This window comes from Doryrhamphus excisus, chromosome 1 (assembly GCF_030265055.1).
Source record: "Doryrhamphus excisus isolate RoL2022-K1 chromosome 1, RoL_Dexc_1.0, whole genome shotgun sequence".
Classification (NCBI taxonomy): domain Eukaryota; kingdom Metazoa; phylum Chordata; class Actinopteri; order Syngnathiformes; family Syngnathidae; genus Doryrhamphus; species Doryrhamphus excisus.
The window spans coordinates 26,700,314-26,722,760 of NC_080466.1; the positions used below are offsets into that span (position 1 = coordinate 26,700,314).

Below are 22,447 nucleotides of genomic sequence, written 5' to 3' on the forward strand. Positions count from 1 at the left end.
GGTAGCCTGGCGTGTGGAGTGTAGTCACGTGGAGCCAGTCCGCCTCCTTACTGTCCAAACAGAACGTGAGTTGCTAGCTGTCTGCCTGTTTAGAGCGCCGCTTGGCTGCTAAAGCGATCCATGTTGTTTTTTTAAGCCAGGCGTCCCTTTAAACTTGACCATTTTGTCGAAGAATGAGTGATAACGACGATATCGAAGTCGATAGTGACGTGAGTACCGCCACTCTCTTCCGCCCTTTTTCCGCTGCTTTTATTCGGCTTTGTGTTGGTTTTAGCCGAAGTAGCTGCCCAGCTAGCGTTAGCTACCAATAAGCTGGCTCGCCGTGCTTGTCTCTCTGATCTATCTATATTTGTGTTTGAACTCATTAAAAAAACTCTGCTTTTCTAACATGAAAGGCGTTTATCTTTATGTGTTATTTAACAAATGGAGCAGCTTGGGTGCAAACAGATAAGTTGCTAAACAATTATGGCTACAATTGTACTTTTTGTTCTGTTTTTTTGCAGGAAGACTCACCGAGATATCACTCTGTGGTGCGTAATACTGGGGGGATGTGTTCATTATTATTATTATTATAATTATTGACACGGGGTTCATATTGTTGCAAAATGATTTCCCAAAAGCACGGATTCTGTGTCTGCTTTTAATAATAAGGCGTGGGACGTGTGTGGGCTGACGTAAAAAAATCGAATGTGAAAGTACTTGGTCACATGATGAAGCTAGATAAAATGTAAATTGATGTATTGCATTCATTTTAATGACAGTGATCATAGGTCCTTCATTGCTGGTCGCGTTAGTGCATTACAGACAGGGTATCCCCCCATCCTGCTTTACGCCGCCATAGGGACACGGTAACACGGCAGCTATATTTAGACCAAAGCTTCACCAAGCTGCACGTCCCATTTTACTGTCTCTTGATCATAATTTCACCAATCCAGTCGTGTTTTATGTAGCAAGTGTGCGGGTACTATAGGTGCATCTCGGTGGTTTCCTTGACACGACGGGGATCCCTCTTGCACATCTAGGTCATCTCGACTAGTTTTCCATATTGCTGCATCCGTGGCGATGATGCAGAGCGACGATATGCAGCCTGCATCCCCGATAAGCCTTCGTGTCAGGAAAGAGCTGCAACCAAGGATGTTTTTCCTGTGTTGCAGCCTGTTATTAGAGCCGTCTTCTCCACAGGCCACCGAGGGGCTGGCAGGCTAAATGAATGACGTATAGCTAGCTGCACAACATGGTTGGGGGGGGGGGGGGTGCACGACGCAGTGAACTGACTTCTGCAGACATATTAGGAATGAGGTATTACGTTAAGCGTCGCTGAGGAAATTGGCCAAGTACCTGCATGAAAATGTGCCTCATGAATATGCATGAGGGTTGCCGTTAAAATTTAATTCACTAAGCAATTAGAAAATGAAATACAGCAAGTGTAAAAAAAAAAAAAATAGCCCCCCCTCCACCGAAAGTGAAGTAAAATGACATATGACGGAGATGTAGTGTTACGTAGTGCACTTGTTAAAGGTCTCCTATTATGCGAAATTGACTTTTTAATGATGTCGTGACAGTCTTACGTGTCCCTGGGGGGCTAAAAATCTATCGTCTCCCTCGCTTATTTGCTCCACTTTTGAGAGAAGAGGTGTTCAAACGGTGGCTTTTGAAGTTGCGGGACATCATGATGAGTCCCATCCATAGGATCCCGGCTAAAATTGTCCTCTGGCAAGTCCCCTCGTGACACCCCGAACACGGTGAAACAAAGCATCGTGTCCGGTTATGTGTTGCTTTGATCAAAGTCGATAAACTGCTAAACTTTGCAGAGAAACACGCCCACACATGTCGCTCAGATTGAACTTATATGTCCGCCATCTCGGGGTGTAAAGTAGTAACTACACGTTACGTTCAGAAATTTAGCGACTATGGTGATTTGTTTCCTCATTTTCATCCCTGATTGTTGCCGTGGTGGCCATATTGCATGGACCAGCCATGGTCCAGTAAGATGTATTTTTCTCTGTTTCCAAATGTGTCCGCTAACACACACACCACCAGGTAGAAGTCGATGCGACATGACAGCATTCTGATGATGTAATGTGTTGTTGACACCTGGAATTGACTCCCAGCTCTTTTTATGAGCAACACAACACATCCGGCTTGTTATTTGGCCATAGACGAAAATGACACCGAGTGGTTCTCTTTCTCACATAAAAACATGCGAACGTTCATTAACGACAACAAACACTTCTGGACTCAAGTAATTCAACCGCTTACGTCCTGTGTATAGCACTAAGTATTGCGTGTGTTCATAATGAAAGCCTCACTGTTGCACTTTTTGGACTGACATAATACTACGACGTACCTACACTGGCATTGGGCACAGATCTCCACCAGCAGGACAATCCCAATGTGGATCAGTTCCGAATTATACTCAATTATGCAAAACTGCTAACACATTAGAACACATGGAAACATACCATTATCGGCGAAGATATTTACTATAAGCTGTATCATAATCTTTATGACGGCTGCACGGCCACACAGCTAGGAGACCCGAGTTTGATTCCCCCGTGCATGCGTGGCTTTTCTACTCCGGTTTCCTCCCACATTCCAAAAACATGCTCGGTTAAGTGGCGACTCCAAATTGTCCATAGGTATGAATGTGAGTGTGAATGGTTGTTTGTCTATATGTGCCCTGTGATTGGCTGGCCACCAGTCCAGGGTGGACCCCGCCTCTCGCCCGAAGACAGCTGGGATAGGCTCCAGCATGCCCGCGACCCTAAGCGGTATAAAATGAATGAATGAATAATCTTCGTGACAATCTGTGTTGTTTTTTTTACACTAGTATGCATCCTCGGTGTAAGAAAACCAATATATTTATTTGTAACTTTATTCTTGGAACAGGGGTGTCGTTCATCGACTGGAGGGCCTGCCTTTTTTTTTTCCTCCCACCACTCCACCTGAGCTTTTCCACACTGTCCACAGGACAATGTGCGATGGCCATCGGTAGCGAAGAATTACCAGTTCTTCTTTCCTCCCCTTCGCCACCTGGAGCACTTATATAATGCACCGTGGTCAGGTATGAATAGCACGGAGGAAGCATGCACTGCCAGAGAGGGATGGGGGGGGGGCTATCTGTTATGACAGACTGATAGTGGCAGCATGGTAATCGGACACCTGTTTGTCATGGTGACGAATGTGCCGAGCTCCAAACGCCGCATCGAAGGCACCAGTCACGTGTCACATGTTCATAGTACAGAGAGATGATTGTGTAGACATTTAGGGTGGTTTTTTTATCCATTAATAAACCATTCCTAATACTCTTTCATTACATTAGACGGCATTTGGAGTGCAGTCATGGTAACATCTGCTTTCGTACCACAGTGCTGTAGATTGGTTCAGCAGTTTGATGTTGTCGAATAAAAAAGTCTTTTTTTTTTGCCGTGACCCAGATTTGCTCCCCCCAAATCCCCTTGTTTGAATATGGTCAAGTACTATAGTTTTATTACAAAGCAGCATCACCAAAATACGATTTAATAATCTAGTCGCACTCTATGGCTTTTCAATGCTTGTTAATGTCGCCTAGCACCATAAAACAGCGTATCACTAAACTGAAATATTTCATTCATTACAGTGAAAAATGTACTTTTATTAAAAATTGTGCGGCCCACTGACCCGCACATCAAACCATTTGGCGCACATCTGGACTTGTTTTTAATCAATACGCGTGTATGTGTATTTTTACCTTCCTTGTTAGCATCATATCAGCTAGCAAACAATGCCGCATTGTGTCTTTGGGGACAATCACCAAGAATCATGTGTTCAATGAAGATAAAAGTAACCTTAAATGTTCATTTATCCCCATCATTTATATATTTATATGCATTTTTCATAGTTTTTGCATGTCAAACTATAATTGCACAACTATAAAAGCGCTAGTATATGGGAAAATTAGATTTTGTTATTTTGAACGCAATGGTAACGCTAACCAAGGTTCCAATGTTATTCCTAATTTAAAAATCCCAAATAAAAACACGGGCTACTGTTGTGGCCGTAACCCACAGCAAGATGAGGCTGAACTCTGAACCCCCAAAGCCACTTCCTGGCCGCCACCCCCTCTGCTTCCCTCAAGGAAAGTTTTTGTCTTACTAATACACTTAGTTATACACTCTGATGTCTTCTATATTGGCTAATACGAGTGTGAAGGTGACTATAGGGGTGTTACTTCTTGTTTAGAGAGCTCTAATAATGTCATTAGTATTTAGAATATTGTAAACAGGTTTTCTGTGCTTCTATGCAAATATTCCATTCATATATAAGGCTACAATCACATAAGATTTATACAATCAGTAATAAGAGTGACAAAAATAAGTTCCTGTTGGAACTTATTGGCCACACCCACCACTGGTTCATATTTCCGTGCATACAGTATAAAAATGGCCGCCATCTAGAGGATGCGTGTGTATGTGTCACGGTTAATGAAAGGAGATTGTTGTTATAACGCCGCTGAAGCTGGCGTTCCTGGTGAATTTGCGGGGCTTATCAAGCTAGGCTATTGTGTGTGATGGTCTAGTTGTAGGCAACTGCTTTTAATTATGGCCTCACGACATTGATGCTTATTGTTCCTGGTTGGGGAGTCATTGTAATTTCACACTGGAAATGGGAAAAGCTGACAGCCTCACACACTCATATCTGGATGTTCTCTCAATTGTGCTTTGTTTCCCTTTTGTTGCATCACACGATCACTACCTTTAGCTTAGCAACAGCGCAGATTTGCCCAGAATCAGACCCGACGGCTCGGCCAAAAAAAAAAAAAACCAAGTACAGCGGCAGCTGATTAGGCCACGTGGCGTTGCATCATGTGACCACTGTAGTCATAATGTGCCTTTGCACTCAAACTGGGAGACGATGTTATCACCGGGTGTGCCCTTAGCTATTCAGACAGTCATCCAGGGCTGTACATTTCATACAGCTCAGAGAGTGGTGCTCCCGTTTCACTAATTGTATTGGAACCACATTAGATCTTCTCTAATGGCAAAGCCAGGACTAGCTCACCTTAAGGCCTCCATGTTCGTTCACGGTCCTGCTTCTGTATTGGTGCAGGGGCGTGGAGGGGCGGTGTATGTGGGTGTCACTCATTGAGCCAGACGGGTGTACAGAGGGCAAACAATCACATGGCCACAACGTCAAACGCCCTTCAGACGTCCGTTAAAGTTTCCAGTGACATAAAATGTTGTGGGCGACAAAGGCGACCCGGCAATTTTCCGGCTTTGGAGGTGGTGTGTCAGGTTGCGGAAATGGTGGAAGTGTATCACTCCAGACTCTGTAGTCCGGCCCTGTTGTGTTGAAAGCAATTGTTGTTGTCTGACAATATGCCGCTTTACTGCTCTGTGTGAAAGGAACATTGAATAAAGGCCCAAAAATGTTATTTTTGCCGTGTGAAATCAGCTCCTGAACACACTGACAATTAATTGATGAATCAATTAATAATCATCAACTGTTTTGGTATTTGATTAATTTTAAGTAATTTTTTGATGACAAAATGTAAACATGCTGATTTCAGCCTCTCAAATGTGAATATTCCTGAAATGTTCTTAGTCATCCATGAACGCAGCAGACGTTTTATCTTTGTGGTTGAGGCAAAACAAGATGGACGACATTTTTGACTCTTCTGAAACCACTAACTGTGTTTAGTTCATAGTGATTTTTCAATAAATATGAAGGACGGGGGTGTGCAACGTGTGGCCGGGGGCCATTTGCGTCCCTCTGCATGTTTAAAAAATACAATTAATTACAAGAAAACTAACAAAAACAACACAAGTGGGGTGAAAAAAAGAGTAATTTTCAGATAAAGTAAAGTGATGAGTGATGTATTGAGCAAAATGAAGTGTAATGGCACGCATGTGTTGTAATCCCGATGTTCACAATTCCAGTGTTCATGAAAGCACCTCACGGTGACTGTGATTGGTGCATAACACGGAAGTTTAGTGTGTTAATGTGGAGAAAAACAGAGACGTTACTTGTACAATCTCACCCGTCCGGTACCGTTAGCTACCAGTTATGACCAGCTATGACCAGTTATGACCAGTGTCACAACCATACCCAGTATGGCCACACATCCTTAGTCCTATTAGAAGCAGTAGACGCTGGGCTACCACCTTGATTTTCAAAATTAAAGTGAACTGCTTTTTGGGAGCAGCTTTGTGTCTTAGATTTAAATAATAGATCATGCAGCCCCCCCCCCCCCCCCACCCCCACACCCTCACTAACAAGGCAGCCTTCAGCATATTGTCCCCTTCAGTCGCCATGGTAATTTGATGGAAAAAAAAAAAACCCAACACCCACTCGAAACCCAAAGGCCGAGTGGCACTAGGCAGCAGGCAGGGTGTGTGTTGGCCGAGCGCCGCACGTCGGCCGTCGTCTACCCACGCCGCTGTGCCACCCCGGCTCAAGGCCTTGTGACTCTCTCATTGCAGGCAGACAAACGGGCACATCACAATGCGCTGGAGCGCAAGCGTAGGGACCACATCAAAGACAGCTTTCACAGCCTCCGGGACTCTGTACCTGCCCTGCAGGGAGAAAAGGTTGGTAGCCTCAATCACGGTACAGAAACACCCCAGACGAAGGTGAATATGTTTGATGTGTGTATTCTTACTTTTGCTTGTCTTCACTGTGTGTTCAGTATCAAATAATGGCGGACACGCCGTGTTGTTGGGACGGCATATAAAGGCTTAGAGCACAAGGTGGAAGCTTCATGTCTACTACTTGGACCAGCATCAGGAAGTTATTACTAGGAAATGTCGCTGCTCGCTTCCTGTTTTGACATCCGCGACATAGCGAGCGTTAAGAGAGCACCCCTCCCCTGGAAACCAGTTGGGTGGGTGGTGTGGGTCGGTGGATGCTGGTGAGAGGGAGGGGTGTTTGCTGTGGGAGCTGACTCGGATGTCCCTGTGAACCATTGCACAGCCAGGCAGAGCAGAGCGGCGAATATTAGGGCGGGGCCTAGCCTGTGTCCACACATACGGTATACGGGTATGCACGCAATGGTGCTGTGTTACAAATGGCCACTAGGTGTCAGTAATTGTACTAGACACACTGGCTAAAAATACATTAGTTATATGATGGCAGAATAGTAATAAAAACCATAGGAGACCCAAGTTCAATCCCACTCTCGGCCATCTCTGTGTGGAGTTTGCATGTTCTCCCTGTGCATGCGTGGGTTTTCTCCGGTTTCCTCCCACATTCCAAAAACATGCTAGGTTAATCGGCGACTCCAAATTGTCCATAGGTATGAATGTGAGTGTGAATGGTTGTTTGTCTATATGTGCCCTGTGATTGGCTGGCCACCAGTCCAGGGTGTACCCCGCCTCTCGCCCGAAGACAGCTGGGATAGGCTCCAGCACCCCCCTCGTGAGGATAGAATGAATGAATGAACATAATAACCATAACCAAGAGCACAGCCACGACAAGCTAAAACTCAACTCTGAACCCACGACTTCACTTCCTGTTCTCCACACACCTGTTCGCCCACATTGACTGTGACACACCAGCAAGAGTTATACTATACTATATTGGGGATATGAGTGGAAAGCCATTTAAAGCTGCCATTATGATTCAGCAGGAAGTCCAGACAAAACAAACTGCTAACGTTTGAGTCTGTTATGTTATTTATGGCTAATAAGTAGTATTTTTCTATGATTTGATATTATATTATATACTATATTGGCTAATAGGAATGTCAAGGTGACTACACGCCTAGAAGGCTAGTTGATGTTAAAACAGTCTTAAGATGGTTGTCCATGCCGTAATCACACCATTTGTTAATATCGCAGTCCTATGATGAGTCAGGATATATACGATATTGTAACTTCATAACATGTTTTATGTCACAAAGAGCTGCTAACTGAACGTACATGTCAACGAGGAAGTGTTCATTGCAACATAAAGTGTGTCACACGCAACAATGTTGTTTTGTATCTTGCCAGTTCACCGTAGACGTTATCTCATGGCATGTTCGTTATGGCACATGCTGCTCGGACTTTGCGGACCCCCCCCCCCCATGAGCAAGAGCTTTGGTGCCGGAGGCAAGGAAAAAGCCTCTCTTAAGAAAGAAGAAACATCAAACGGCGGCCATCTGCCTCGGCATGTCGTGTTAGCATGTTAGCATAGAGACTTGGCAGAAGGACAGAGGGTAGAGAAGGAAGACACAATAGATGGATGAGATCAATTTTGGCGGTCAATTATCAACATAACCGTTATAAACTCCAAAATAAAGCTAAAGGATCAAAACCACAGGTTGCATTGGACATGATGCGTACTATGTATAAAATAGCCGTCTTTGTGTGGACACGGCCTTAGGATCCCTGTTGTGTTGGGCTGGATTTACACCACATGCATCGAGACCCGGTTCTGTTTCCCCGAGTCCGTGTCGGGATATAAATCCGTGACAAGGAATTGAATCAGACCTTACCCACCTCAGATATTAAATGTTGGCCTTATCGTCAAACAGAAAAAGGGGACTAGTCTCAGACTAGAATCTGAGGATCTGACATCCCAGCACATATCCGAGTGCTGCTGTCCCCCCCCCCATCCAAATACACCAACAGGCTTCTCCGTCTTGTTTGTTTAGCGACAGAAGACCAGTTCATTTGTAGACTGAAACGTATTTGTTTAGCTTTCATGTTGTTTTTTACTAGCTTTTTGCAAATGCCTCATTTGCCAATTATGCAAAATGTGCCAATTACGGCCATTGTGTCATTCCAGGCCAAACTATGTTTGCTTCTGATGTTGTCACTCTTGTTTCCCCGTGCATTAGACGTGTGCACGCGGGTTGTTTCAGGTGTTGACTCATTGGGAATACACGCATACACGCATAAACACACATGGACACAAAGGCAGTTGGGCGTGAAGGCCAGCTAGTGTAAATCCAGCCTTAATGACGCCTAATGTGTCACAATGAGGGCTTTTTTTGTTGAGATGAAAGGAACAGTTGTTAGAAAAAGTAGTATTCACTACATTATTAATAACCGGGAAGTGTGTTTTAGCAGTTTTTGGGAAGTTATTGAGAAGCTATTGTTTGCTCCAGCCAGGCTTGTGCAAAATTCAGTTTGTCATTTCAGTTCAGTTTGTCATCACAGGATGTTGAATTGAAATCAGTTGCGATTCCTCATAGCCAGCTAACAGGAGGAATTTGTCACGTTCAATGAATTCAAGGATAAATGCAATTTTGGAGTCATTTTTCCCATCATCCACAAAAACAGCTAAAAAAAAACAGCTGGAATATTGAAGCTATCAATGCATGTACTGTAATAGGACTATAAAGCCTTAAAAAATCCCCAAAATGCCAACAATGTTGTGTAAATTATTATTTGGAATTTAAATTCTACTTCCTGTTTGCAACCTCAGTTAAAATTCATGGACTCAAATTGGAATTTGGCTGATGTTTTTTGCACAAGCCGGGCTGCGGCTCATTGAGGAAGCAGATTTTTTGTGTGCTGGCTTTGTTTTGTGTAAAAATGTGCTGATTGTTCTCTGCACCCCTTGCGTCACTTCTCCCAACTTTTGCGTGTGTCACTAACAGCAGTCTACCAAACAGGCGTCTCGAGCTCAAATCCTAGACAAAGCCACAGAGTACATCCAGTACATGAGGCGAAAAAATCACACACATCAGCAGGATATCGACGATCTCAAGAGACAGAACGCCCTGCTGGAGCAGCAAGGTATTGCAAAGCTGTGGTTTATTTCTTTACCGTATTGACCCCAATATAAGACCATTCTTATTTATTTCCAAGACATAGAAGTTATATCAGTAGATTGTAATATGTCATTTTTTATTGTACTCTCTGCCCTTTTTAGTGATAAAAATGCCCTTAATAAAACATAGGAAATTATTATTTTTTTGTAGTTAGACCATAGAAAAACCTGATTGGCTTTGTAAATACAGGTTTTAACATAAGGCATGAAATAATTTTTGTGGGGCAAGAAGGGTAAAGAAGCAAAAACCTACCACTTCCACACGTAATGAGAGGAGAAAGTTTTTGTTTATTTTTTGAGCCACGACATGTCGGCTCAGCTCCCCTGGCTCAGTCATAGTAGTACAACATATAATTTGTCTTTCAATATTTTCTGACTATTAATGTCATAGTTAGCCACGAAACGGCGAGGGCCGTTTGTGTCAAGGGCGTGTAATGAAGACGTTCCTCCATGTTTGCCGTGCTCTGTAGTGCGTGCTCTGGAGAAGGTAAAGGGCTCAGCGCAGCTCCAGACCAACTACTCGTCGTCCGACAGCAGCCTCTACACCAACCCCAAAGGCAGCGCCGTGTCCGCCTTCGACGGCGGCTCCGATTCCAGCTCCGAGTCGGAACCCGAGGAGCCTCCCAACCGCAAGAAGCTGCGCGTGGAGGCCAGCTAGACAAAAGGAGAGGAAGCCTTTCCGCCGCCACTACCATCATCATCACCACCACAACCACCACCACACCCACCGTTCTTACTCCTCCCCCTTACTGGGTGGGCTTGCACTGGAGACTCATGACCCCCTCAGAACTCCCCGCACCGCTACCGCCATCGTCTCCCACAGTAAGACGAGGGAGGTCAACGCCATCGGGGCGGAGTTCTTCAACACCTCCTCTTCGCTCCCCGCCCTTGTTTAGTTGATATTTCCCTTCTAGCAACAATCCAAAACCCCAAAAAGAGGCAGCTCAGCTACTTGGGGGACTTTTTAAACGTTCCCATTAGGTAGCCCCGCCCCCTCCCAGGGTTTGTGTGTGGGAGGGGCAGGTGCACGCCAGACATACTCCTAAGCACTGCTATATTATATATTTTTGCTTTATTTTGTTACTCAACATTAAAAAAATAGCCTGGTTAGAACTTAAACACCTAAATGAAACATCCTGGATAAGTTTTTAAAAAGCATTAAAAAAAATGTACATTTGTAGCTTTTCCACTAAAGAATGTCGAGATGCTCCGAGGCAAAACGTTAGTGACACCCGCCCACCTCAGGCCCACTGGATTGCAGATGTTTTCTGCTGTGACACATTTGTTAAGAAAAAAAAGAAATTGATGTTTTGAATGAGAATATTCCTAAACTTGTAACGTATTTTGTCCTTTAGCTTGAAGTAGTGAATGACTTTAGGTGGCTGAGTACATTCGGCAGCTTGTTTTATAGACCATTAATGAAAAACAACAAAAAAAAAAAGACGAGTATCGATTGGATGTTTTCAAGCTCAGATGTATGTTATGCATTTTGTAGTCGTCATCTCACAGGCCACGAAAGATGTCACTTCAACGGGAATGTTCCAAAGTAGCCAATCCAGCCCCTCTGTGGATGTGTCGTGCTTTACAAAGTCCAAAATCAATGTTGCTGAATCCCCAGGGGGGGGGAAAAAGGAAGCATTTTTTTTGCGTGTCTAGGAAAAGTGTGTCTGTATATTGTTTCCATTTGAGGTCCATTCAGGAGGATTATAATTAATGTACCGGGTCTTTGTTTTGTCCGATTCCATTCCATGGAAATTACAAGTATGTTGTACATACTGCCAACAGTTGTCTTGCAAGTTGAGGCCTACCTTTATTATGAGACTATAAAATAAACTATTTTATCCTTTAACACACTTCTTTTGGTTCTTGAGTTGTGTGATGACACCCCCCACGCCCCCAAAAAGCATGTAAGTAAACATGTTCATCCACGGTTTTCAGTGCAATACAAATATTTTATTAACCTCAATCATACTGAAACTGCTTCTATTTCAGGGTACAACAAAAGGCATTACTGTATCTTACTGGGAGGCTAACCCGGCCCCATCTCGCTGGAGGGTGCAAGCAACGACCTGACCACTACTTGATGCTGTCGTGTCCCGCTCCCGCACCCCTCTGACGTCACCACAAAGGTCTAACTAAGAACCTAAGAGTCCGCTGAGCTGTCATCAGACGGTCTGTCCTCGCTGGAGTTCCGTGTCAGTACAGGCAGCCGGTGGAAATGCTGCAAAGCCTGAGCCACCTTCTCTGGGCAGATGTTGTAAACGGGATGAGTTGGAGCCTACGAAAGGAAGAAGAGATTGCCGGAAAGGTACAAGCTTATTTCAACACTATCACAAAGTTCCATAATTCCATATTTAAGGAGTATTTGTGTCTTTTTAATACCTCTAGGTAGGTAAATAATGGTTGGTTGGTTAGTGGTTAGCGCGCAGACCTCACAGCTAGGAGACCAGGGTTCAATTCCACCCTTGGCCATCTCTGTGTGGAGTTTGCATGTTCTCCCCGTGTATGCGTGGGTTTTCTCCTGGTACTCCGGTTTTCCTCACACATTCCAAAAACATGCTAGGTTAATTGGCCACGCCAAATTGTCCATAGGTTGTTTGTCTATATGTGCCCTGTGATTGGCCGGCGACTAGTCCAGGCTGTACCCCGCCGCACGCCCAAAGACAGCTGGGATAGGCTCCAGCACCCCCCGCGACCCTCGTGAGGAAAAGCGGTAGAAAATGAATGAATGATACTTGATTTTCATTAGAAAGGCAACTTGCATGATTTGAATGGGGAAAACTGGCGGCATCTAGTGGACGAATAAAAAAATACAACCAGTAGTCCCAACCAACTTAATTCAAAACACTGCATTAGTTTCAGATACATGTGGTATAAATGTATTCTCAGCGGTTAGAATTTTCATAAGGAACAAATGTGTTTTTGTTTAGCTTTGCCATTTTACGCAAGAACAGAAATGACTATTGAAAAAAAAAATGCGGTCCACGTTGATTAAAAACCGCCAAAATAGCTCAGGAAAGAAAAATGCCAGTAGGCTCTGTAACACACTTAGGCTGTTGTTTCCTAGGAATCTCCACGCTTCATAGCATGCATGAGGGACGGACTTTGTAGCCGGGCCGAAGGTGGCGGTGATGTAACAGGAAATGGCAAGCGACACCACAGCTGGTGCCATTCACGTCTTTTAAGCGAAACCACATGCCACGGTTTTTCACATTTCAATTACTTCTCAACTCCACCCAAAACGCCTCGTCTGTCAAAGCCTCTCGTTAGACATTTGCATCGAAATGTAGAAGAGAAAAACATCATGGAATTGAAACATTTAGTTAGAATTCAAGTAACATCGTTTCCTACATACAAAAGGACTACATTTAATTTTTGTTAGCATTCTATAAATGCATGCCTACAGCACAGATCACCCAGATGCTATGGTTGTTATCACTATTCCTATTTGCCATGGTGGTTTGGTTTGAGGTATATTTTCTGTACTCGAAATGTAAGTACAAAAGGGAAGTGTGTGAATTGACACCCAGCTAATGTCTTAATGCTAACCTAGCTAGCCGGCCACGCAGTTTCCTCAACAAATAGATTTTTTAGTGTCATTTGCTATCCGCCTCACCAATCTGTTCTCCTCCTTGCCCAGGACGCTCTCGTGATGGCTGTCCATGTTCCCAAAATGCTGCGCTATGGAGAGGCCGCTCAGACAGTAACACGTGTGGTAGAAGTCTCTGGACCTGGATGAGAACCGGAAGCAGTCAGTGATTGATTATTCATGATTATTATGTCACTGGTGTGTCCATTGTAGTTACTGACTTGCCAGGCTTATCTAGCAGCCCCCCTGCCGGGTTCTGGCAGCAGAGGAGGATGTACTCCTGCAAGGCTTGCTGCTCGAACATCCACCTGTGTCGACTCAGCTCCGACTCCCCTGTGCAGACCAGGCGTCACAATAAAAAAAAAAAAAAAAGATCCCAGTGGGCGGTGTTACGGGTTTGAGTGAAAGGTCACCTTCTTTGAAGAGCGCTCTGTGGAGGAGCGGCAGGAGTCCAGCCTGCCAGTAGGAGTAGCAGCCGTCCACCAGTTTGTTGCAGCGACCCTGGAAGCCTCCCTCGAAACGCATCTGCCTGCTCACCACCCACCTCTGGAAGCCACACAGCAGAAAGGGTAAGAATGGGCGAGGCTTTGGTTTTCTTCAACATAGATGGGGCTTCACTTCTTTTTACACTTGAAACAAGAAACTCCATGCGGCGCTTTTTATGATGAACTTGGACCGCCACAAATGTATTTGGCTTATGAATACATCATCATGGGCCGGCTGTGAAATGGTTAACTTCTTTTTTCACTTGAAAAAAACAGTTGTAGTTTGACACTGGAACAGATTATTTCTCATTCCTATGGGGGAATTTGTTTGCAGTGAGGTAGAAAAGCATTCCCAAATAGATTTGAGTGTCATTTTCTCCTGGCATCGTCGACAACGGTGATGCGGGACTATCGCCATGGCGGCCGTGTCTTAGCTCTTCCTTTTCATAAAGCGGGAAGCTGCCCCAAATAATGCCTGAGTACAGGACTACTAGCATATCTGAAAGTGCCAAGTCCCTCACCAGTAAGGCTTTGAGATCCAACATGTGCTCTTTTCCCAGGATCACCATAGCGGCAGTGCCACAAAACGTATACCCGCCGTGGGCCTCCAGACCTGGCACCCCGCTGAGCCCGCCTTCCCAGTTCTGACACCTGCACACAAGCACCAAAAGGTAGGCTTGACGGTACGCATACATAAATAAAACATGTCCTACGGGACATACCTGAGGATCCAGTCGGTGGTGTCATCAAAGAGTCTGGGAGTGAGGATGTTTGTGAGCGATGCTACGGAAGCAGCACAATACGCACTCCTGTACAAGTACACACATATATACTGTATGACAGTGTACTAGTTACTCGCGGGTTTTGCATGTGATAATCAGGCAGGCGGGCTGCGCCACCTTCTGGCCTCTCACCTGACGTCCACCTCCCCTCCTACATGCATCACAAAGGAGCCATCTGGCTGCTTCACTGACCATAGGAAATCTAACAGTTTTTCCCTGGAGAGGAGAAACACGATGCTCATTATTATGGTGTAACATTTCTATGCGCTCCGGATCCTAGCACCCATACCGGTCTATGATGTTGTAAGCTTCCTCTGTGCCGATGATGCAGAGGGCGTTGATGGCAGCGTAGGTGGGCGCCAGGTGGGCGTGCTGTGCCGGGCCGCCGCTGAAGCCTCCCGTTGGGCTCTGACAGCGCGACAGGAACTGACACACGCTGGAGAGGAGACACCAGGAAGCGTGACATGATGGAAGTAGAGCAAAGCTGTGGATGTAGCCGGAACGTATCCGTCTGTGAATCAGGTGGGGTTGACTTTCCCCGAAACGTCACGTCGGTACTTTTCATCCTTGTCCATGGCCAGCAATCACATAGCTGCAAAGACGCTGGAAGTGCCAGAAGTGTTGGCACGGCTACTTTGGACCAGCAGTAATTAGAAAACCTTCTGCTGGCAAAACAATACATAAAAGTAGGACTACGCTGTCTAAATGAATATGCAGTTCAGTGAAAAGCTAAGTCTTCTCCTCCTGAACCGCTGCACACAAAAGGGTCACATTTTACCAAAACACGCACCCATACTGTGTTGCCTGTGTTATTATTTGTCAGACAAATCCACCACATGGTGGCGCTGTTATGAAACCTCAAAGTAACAAACGTATGCGAGCATGTCCTCCAAAGACCCCGGCAACATTTGTCTCTCTGGAACAGACCAATAAAGTTAATCTAACTTATGCAAGACTACTGCATGATATAGTACAAGAATGCTACAGTGGAGACCAGGGTTCAATTCCACCCTCGGCCATCTCTGTGTGGAGTTTGCATGTTCTCCCCGTGCATGCGTGGGTTTTCTCCGGGTACTCCGGTTTCCTCCCACATTCCAAAAACATGCTAGGTTAATTAGCCACTCCAAATTGTCCATAGGTATGAATGTGAGTGTGAATGGTTGTTTGTCTATATGTGCCCTGTGATTGGCTGGCCACCAGTCCAGGGTGTACCCCGCCTCTCGCCCAAAGACCGCTGGGATAGGCTCCAGCACCCCCCGCGACTCTCGTGAGGACAAGCGGTAGAAAATGAATGAATGCTACAGTGGATGCCATGGTAGGATCATTGGCTCTACTGGAGTGGTTGTGGTCATGGCGCTGATGATTGTGTGTGTGTGTGTGATGATTGTGTGTGTGTGAGACTCACTCCGAGGCCATATTGGCGGGGATAGGCTCGTCTAGTAACTCCAGACTGTGAAGAATCCAGAAGCAAAGCCATGGTCTGCTAGCATCCAGGCACTACACGGACGTAAACACACCGGACACACAGTTATAGCTATGGATGAGAATAGATAGCAGATAATGGAGGTCATGACAAAATGGAAGCAAACACAGCCTGTTAGCCTTGCATCCGTCTGCTTCAGTGTTCTTGCAGATAGCACATTGCTTTCAATACGATAATAATCATATTTTCTATTTCAAGTCAAAGTAAGCTTTGCATGATGAACTTCAAGGTTCACTAATACACACACATGCACACTAATCTGGATGTGTGATTATACGGCACCTCGTAGGAGTCTGATAAATGCCGTAAGCCCTTCTTGAGATACTGGTAGTGCTGATCCCGCAGCAAAGTTGGCCTGTGGATGAAACCATGAGACAAGGAGCAGGTAGAGACATGTTATTTACTCAGTGTCAAGACGCATTTTATTCATTCATTTTCTACCGCTTTTCCTCACGAGGGTCGCGGGGGTGCTGGAGCCTATCCCAGCTGTCTTCGGGTGAGAGGCGGGGTACACCCTGGACTGGTCGCCAGCCAATCACAGGGCACATATAGACAAACAACCATTCACACTCACATTCATACCTATGGACAATTTGGAGTGGCCAATTAACCTAGCATGTTTTTGGAATGTGGGAGGAAACCGGAGTACCCGGAGAAAACCCACGCATGCACGGGGAGAACATGCAAACTCCACACAGAGATGGCCTGGTCCTCCTAGCTGTGAGGTCTGCGCGCTAACCACTCGACCGCCGTGCCGCTGACGCATTTTATATATATATATATATATATATATATATATATATATATATATATATATATATATATATAAACTGCGTCGGCGGCATTTGAAAACCACAATCTAGAGGGGTCTGAGCTTTGCAACACTGATCCCTCCTGCTACGTTGTCTTATTCTCCGGTGCGTATGAGATGTTCAGACAGGCTACATTCCCAGACAATCTTCATGTGCCAAGGCAATTCATCTCTTCCCCGCTCTACAATTGAGTGACATTTTAAAATTAAAAAAAAAAAAAAAAGGACAGGCTGCGCCGCTTCTCTTTGGTGTTCAGGTTCAGGCAGTTGTCATAGAAATGAGATGAGTCAGCCCGCCAAAGAGAGACACGACAAAGTTAACAGGAGAACACGTGGGCCCATTCACACGCCACTTCTGATGCATCCTGGCAATTAAACGCAGACGGTGACGAGGGCGCCTGCTAATGTGCGATCATCACATGAAATGGATCCAATAGAAGCAGAGCGGCACTGTGAGATGACCCGTCATTTTGCACCAGTTTGTCAGGTTGAGAATTGGCAGCCTAATTGACATTAATGATATTCATCATTATGCTCACATCACATTAGTATGATGTATAATAATTAAATATACAATAGGTTTCTGTGCTACTTTGTGTAATAACAAATAAAGGACTCATTGGAGATATTTAGGTTTGAAATATTTTTTTTTTCAGATTCATCACATCTGCTGCTGAGGGACACCCAGTCAGTTGTCATGGCAACACAGGAAGAGAATATTAGCGGGTTTTATTTATCCACTGGGAATAATATATTGTTTTGAACTTTTGACAAAAGCTGCACAATTTATTTTTTTATCGCAATCTCAATTCACACTCGTATACGATCTAATTTCATCAGCTCACAGGAGGAGCAATCCGCATGAATTAATTGCCTTGTCCTTTATAATAACATAATATATGCATGAATGTATTGTGGAGTCATATAAATAATGTAGTTGAATAGCCATTTAGACATATACTGCCTAGTTTCGCAAAGTGAGGAATACATGAATGAAAATAAACAATTAGCACTTATCGCTCACAATTACAAGTGCACCTGAACGCCTCACAACAGAAAGAAGCCAGAACCTGAAGTTGTTTATTGCTTCTGTGAGCATTATATGAACACTTGTAATCTTATAAGTAATCCCAGGAGTACTTATCTATTTATCTGTGCTCCAGGGGTCAAATGTCAAACTAGGGGGTACGCGACTGAAAAAGTTTGGCAACCACTGATAAAGCAGAACGCTCAACACTCAACGTAATGATAGTAAGTGCAACGACATGACACGACCAGCAGGTGGCAACAATACACTAATACCGTACTGAATGCGCCTACATTAACGTAAAGAAGTACCGCTTTCTCCTATGTGTCATTTTCAAAATATGGTATGACTATGAGGAGAGACTTCTTTATTTATACCTTTTAAACATGTGAAAACGACCGACAAGGACATTTGGAGACATTGAGGACACACAACACAGTGAAAGGTACTTACTTTGGTATGCTGTGGATTTGCTTGTAAACATTGATGACTTCTTCAATGCTCTTTTCAACCTTTTTCTGTTCCAAATGGGAAGACGAAAAAGAGCAATGAACCTTCCGACTCTGTTACGCCTCTCATTCACTCTTTTTCCCAACCTCTACAACCCCACTCACTGTTATACACAAAATGCAACGTCTTTATTAAACACACCCAGTCATTACTATGATATAGACGCTTGACGGAGACTTAATTTGTGACATTCACACAAGTAAACGACCAAGTAAGACTTAGCATTAGCATTATCTAAATCGGCTAATCTCAGCTTCTCCTCACCTGCTCCCGTGAAGTCACAGTTTCCACCCCGTCATCCGCAAACATCTCCGCGGGGTGACCTTCCCGAAAACACCGCAGAGGAGTCTGTACACCGTCCATTGTGATCTATAAAAGTCAGCTCGGGGTAAAGTGCTTTAGTTTGTTTTGACGGTTCTCTCGCGTTCACTCTAGTATGCCCACTTCCCGTTGAGGTTGGAGCAATCGGAAGTGACGTTTTCGGACTAAATACGGCGTCTCCAAGGAGACAAAAATGGGTCACTGTCATTTGGTCGGCGGTGGCAAATAGGCGTTGAAACTTGTTACTTTCTCGAAATGAAACGCTTTGTTAAATATAAGTGAGTAATGCTTATAATGTTGAATGAGTTATGTTTATTACATTGCGGATTTAAATTATGTACATTATTCGTCGAAGAAACACCGCAAAGCAATAATTTTACTTCAAAGCAGATGCCGTTTGGGCAACAAAAGAACCGGATATGGAATTATTTGCCTTTCAGAATAAATTTTAAAAGATAATTCAAGTGTAGAACTAACCCCCTAGCGACACGACGCATCGCCAACTAGATCATTACATTAAAAAGGGCATACAAATACAAAGAGTATTTTTTTTTTATCAAAGCTTGTGTTCATTATGCGGACCGACGTAGTTCACATATAGTAACCGGAAGTGTTTGTATTTTTTCTCGCGCTTGACAGTGGTCCACCGCACCCACTTGGAGGGAGGCAGGAGGCAGCCTTGGAGGAAGCTTGAGCATCCTTATTTTGTTTCTCAACCAAAACAAAAAAATAAACGAAGCCTGACGCTGGAAATTTAAACAGACATGGCTAGAGTGTGGGCAGGGAACCGTTCAACGCCGAGTTAGCTGACTGACGGCCAGCTTCTTCCTCACACACCCCCTTTAATTCAACACCATGGCTAAGCAGTATGATGTTCTCTTCCGACTCCTGCTTCTCGGAGACTCCGGGGTTGGCAAAACATGTTTGTTGTGCAGATTCACCGACAACGAGTTTCATCCATCACACATTTCAACCATTGGTAAGCTTACATATTTCTATGCTCAATTATTGTTGTCAGTATGCATAATAATTCACTGTTTTATAGCTGTTTCCTGTGCAAACTAGCATCCCTATTCATTTTTAATAGTCTTTAAAATGTATCAATGTAAACAATTGTACGGCTGCCTACCAGTTCAGGGTGTACAATGCCTTTCGCCTAAAAGTTAGCTGGGATAGGCTCCAGCATACCCCCCTGTGACCATAATGTGGATTAAGCTGGATAGAAAACGAAGGAAAGTGTTTATGTGATTGTTTTTTTGTGATTATAATGAACCTGAGCAAACAACAGCATACTATCTTTGTACAGAATGTTGTAGCATGGTCCTTGAACTCCATAAAAACATCATAAATTGATTATAATCATGCCCTGCAGATGAATGAAAAGGCAGGCGAGGGTTGACAATAGTATACCATACAATAGCCAAGGACTACTGTAATATATTCTTTTAGCTGCAGTGTCATTTTTGAGAAATCTGTCCAAGAATTATGTGCATAAATGATATCATTTTGAAGACAGAGCTAACTTTGAAGCATGTTATGAAAGAAGCGATCCAGGAGGGATAATTGCGGTGTAAGTAGTACTCTCACATCTCGCTCACATCCCTAGTGCAAACCATGAATGGCGTGTTGCTGTTTCATAATACGAGATGCTTCCTTTATTTCTACCTTTCACAGGAAGTGACTGTTGCGTGACGTTGTGTGCAGTTATTGCCTCGTAACACGGCGAGATGACACAGTGCGGAGATCCCTCTGGGCCCCAGGGAGGAATAAAAAGTCAGGAAGTGATGGACAAATGCCTCTGTATTGTTAAGACCGAGGATGCATTATCCAGGCAAGGTCACTGCTCATGAATTGTGGGGACCGCTTGGCAGGCGGATACAGTTTGGCTCTATAGTCCCCAGTGGGACTTTTAGTAGTCATCGGGGTGGTCCACCTGTTTGTTTTTAAACATATTCCAATACTTATTCATACAGAATAGTGAAGGGACCCTCATTTTGTTGTCACGGTGGCCGAGAGGTTAAGGCGTTGGACCCGCCCAGGTTCAAATCCTGTGTGTGGCGTTGTTTGCGGGAGCCGAATAAAGCCTTTAGGGGTTAAAACAGTAGTATATGACTTGCATTATTTTATTTGAGCAGTTTTTCCCCATAGGTACAAACTGGTATAAAATGTATGAAGTATAAAGTGGTCTGTCACCATGCCACTATCACAGTTTTAAAACAAATATTAATTAATAAATCTTATTTTTTAAATTATATTTCCTGTATTGGGTAATACAATAACGTGAAGGTGACTATAGGGGTGTTATGTCATGTCTGAAGGGCTCTAATAACATTCATTCATTCATTTTGTACCGCTTTTTCCTCACAAGGGTTGTGGGGGTGCTGGAGCCTATCCCAGCTGTCTTCGGGCGAGAGGCTGGTCGCCAGCCAATCACAAGGCACATATAGACAAACAACCATTCACACTCACATTCATACCTATGGACAATTTGGAGTGGCCAATTAACCTAGCATGTTTTTGGAATGTGGGAGGAAACCGGAGTACCCGGAGAAAACCCACGCATGCATGGGGAGAACATGCTAACTCCACACAGAAATAGCCGAGGGTGGAATTGAACCCTGGCCTCTTAGCTGTGAGGTCTGCCCGCTAACCACTAGACCGCCGTGCAGCCTAGCTCTAATAACATAAAAAAACATATTTTGTTGTAATAAACAGGTTTTTATTATGCTTTAACTACAGAAATATTAGGTTTATAAATAGGGAATTCTACCAGGCGGAAATTAATACGTCATGGTTGGGTCTACAACCAATTAATCTTAATAAATGAGAGATTACAGTAACATAGTCTAATCATGCATATTACAGCGAGTACTAATATTTTCCGGCGTCCCAGGGAACATTTCTCCGACAACGAGCAGCTGCCGAGATGATGTAGTGCTGGTGGTTTAGTTGAATCTGCACTCGCTGTAAGTCACAACAGCTATAAAGCAGGAGCTCGGCCCCGCCTCGTGTCCATAAGATGAAGAAGCAGGGGTTGACCCCAGGGGTCTTAGGGTCACGGCCTTGGTCCGTGAGTGTAAAAACGGCCCTGAGAAGAGAATAACATTGTTTCCGCTTACACTTTTGACTATGTTTTATGTCTCGCTGGGTAGTGTGTTGGGTAACTCGGGGGCCCAACCGGTTGCCTGGCAACCACACGTTGAGTCCAGACCTCAGGAAGACCCTCGGAAAGTTAATCAGACAGAAGCCGAGTGTTTTCTTTTGTTTTCAGGCTGAAATGTAAGCTACGAGGTACTTGGAGGAAAGTCACAATTTTGATGACTTTTTGACTCGGCTTGGATTTTGACATCAAAACCTGGGTTGACTCGGACTTGAACAAAACGAGTCCCCATTCAAAGTATTCATGTAACGTGTTTGTTTTTATGTCATTTCCAGCGTAAGAACAGCTCTTGGCTCGTTCATGCTCAAAGACTTGTGTTGGAGAATTGGAGCTGTCCTATCTAGTCTGACTGGTGTGTCCCACCAAGTCTTTGAACATGAACTACACTAGCGCTGTCCTATCTAGTCTGACTGGTGTGTCCCAACAAGTCCTGTACATGAACTAGACTAGAGCTGTCCTATCTAGTCTGACTGGTGTGTCTCACTAAGTCCTTGAGTATGAACTAGACTAGAGCTGTTCTATCTAGTCTGACTGGTGTGTC

At 44.3% G+C, this 22,447-nt stretch overlaps 3 protein-coding genes across 12 annotated transcripts in view; 2 read left to right on the plus strand and 1 right to left on the minus strand.

The window, feature by feature from the left end:
• max (myc associated factor X) lies at positions 1 to 11,587 on the plus strand. 7 transcript variants are annotated; one of them, XM_058069263.1, is made up of 5 exons: positions 1 to 209; positions 504 to 530; positions 6,462 to 6,611; positions 9,581 to 9,704; positions 10,209 to 11,587. In XM_058069263.1, exons 1-5 carry the CDS (start codon positions 174 to 176, stop codon positions 10,394 to 10,396), a joined length of 525 nt encoding a protein of 174 aa, XP_057925246.1. In that variant the 5' UTR covers positions 1 to 173; the 3' UTR covers positions 10,397 to 11,587. The 7 variants fall into 7 exon arrangements, with proteins under 7 accessions (XP_057925246.1, XP_057925270.1, XP_057925237.1 ...); XM_058069287.1 differs by having other exon boundaries at positions 2 to 209; positions 6,462 to 6,569; XM_058069254.1 differs by having other exon boundaries at positions 3 to 209; positions 9,566 to 9,704.
• On the minus strand, positions 11,045 to 18,927 carry fntb (farnesyltransferase, CAAX box, beta). Of its 2 annotated transcripts, none has more exons than XM_058069207.1 (12): positions 18,690 to 18,926; positions 18,369 to 18,433; positions 16,360 to 16,432; positions 16,000 to 16,091; positions 14,884 to 15,030; positions 14,727 to 14,810; positions 14,535 to 14,621; positions 14,334 to 14,463; positions 13,741 to 13,873; positions 13,549 to 13,660; positions 13,355 to 13,469; positions 11,045 to 12,016 (listed from the first exon to the last, which is right to left on the minus strand). In XM_058069207.1, exons 1-12 carry the CDS (start codon positions 18,786 to 18,788, stop codon positions 11,882 to 11,884), a joined length of 1,272 nt encoding a protein of 423 aa, XP_057925190.1. In that variant the 5' UTR covers positions 18,789 to 18,926; the 3' UTR covers positions 11,045 to 11,881. The 2 variants fall into 2 exon arrangements, 1 of the variants encoding a protein (XP_057925190.1); XR_009129199.1 differs by having other exon boundaries at positions 11,871 to 12,016; positions 12,121 to 13,469; positions 18,690 to 18,927.
• rab15 (RAB15, member RAS oncogene family) overlaps positions 18,016 to 22,447 on the plus strand; it is an 11,565-nt gene continuing 7,133 nt past the window's right edge. Inside the window, exons 1-2 of one of the 3 annotated variants that reach the window (XM_058069233.1) lie at positions 18,016 to 18,360; positions 19,386 to 19,725. In XM_058069233.1, coding sequence (XP_057925216.1) covers positions 19,602 to 19,725 — 124 coding nt within the window. In that variant the 5' untranslated portion in view covers positions 18,016 to 18,360; positions 19,386 to 19,601. Of the gene's footprint in view, positions 18,361 to 18,902; positions 19,726 to 22,447 lie in introns of those variants that run through there. The other 2 variants (XM_058069241.1, XM_058069224.1) reach the window with 2 other exon arrangements.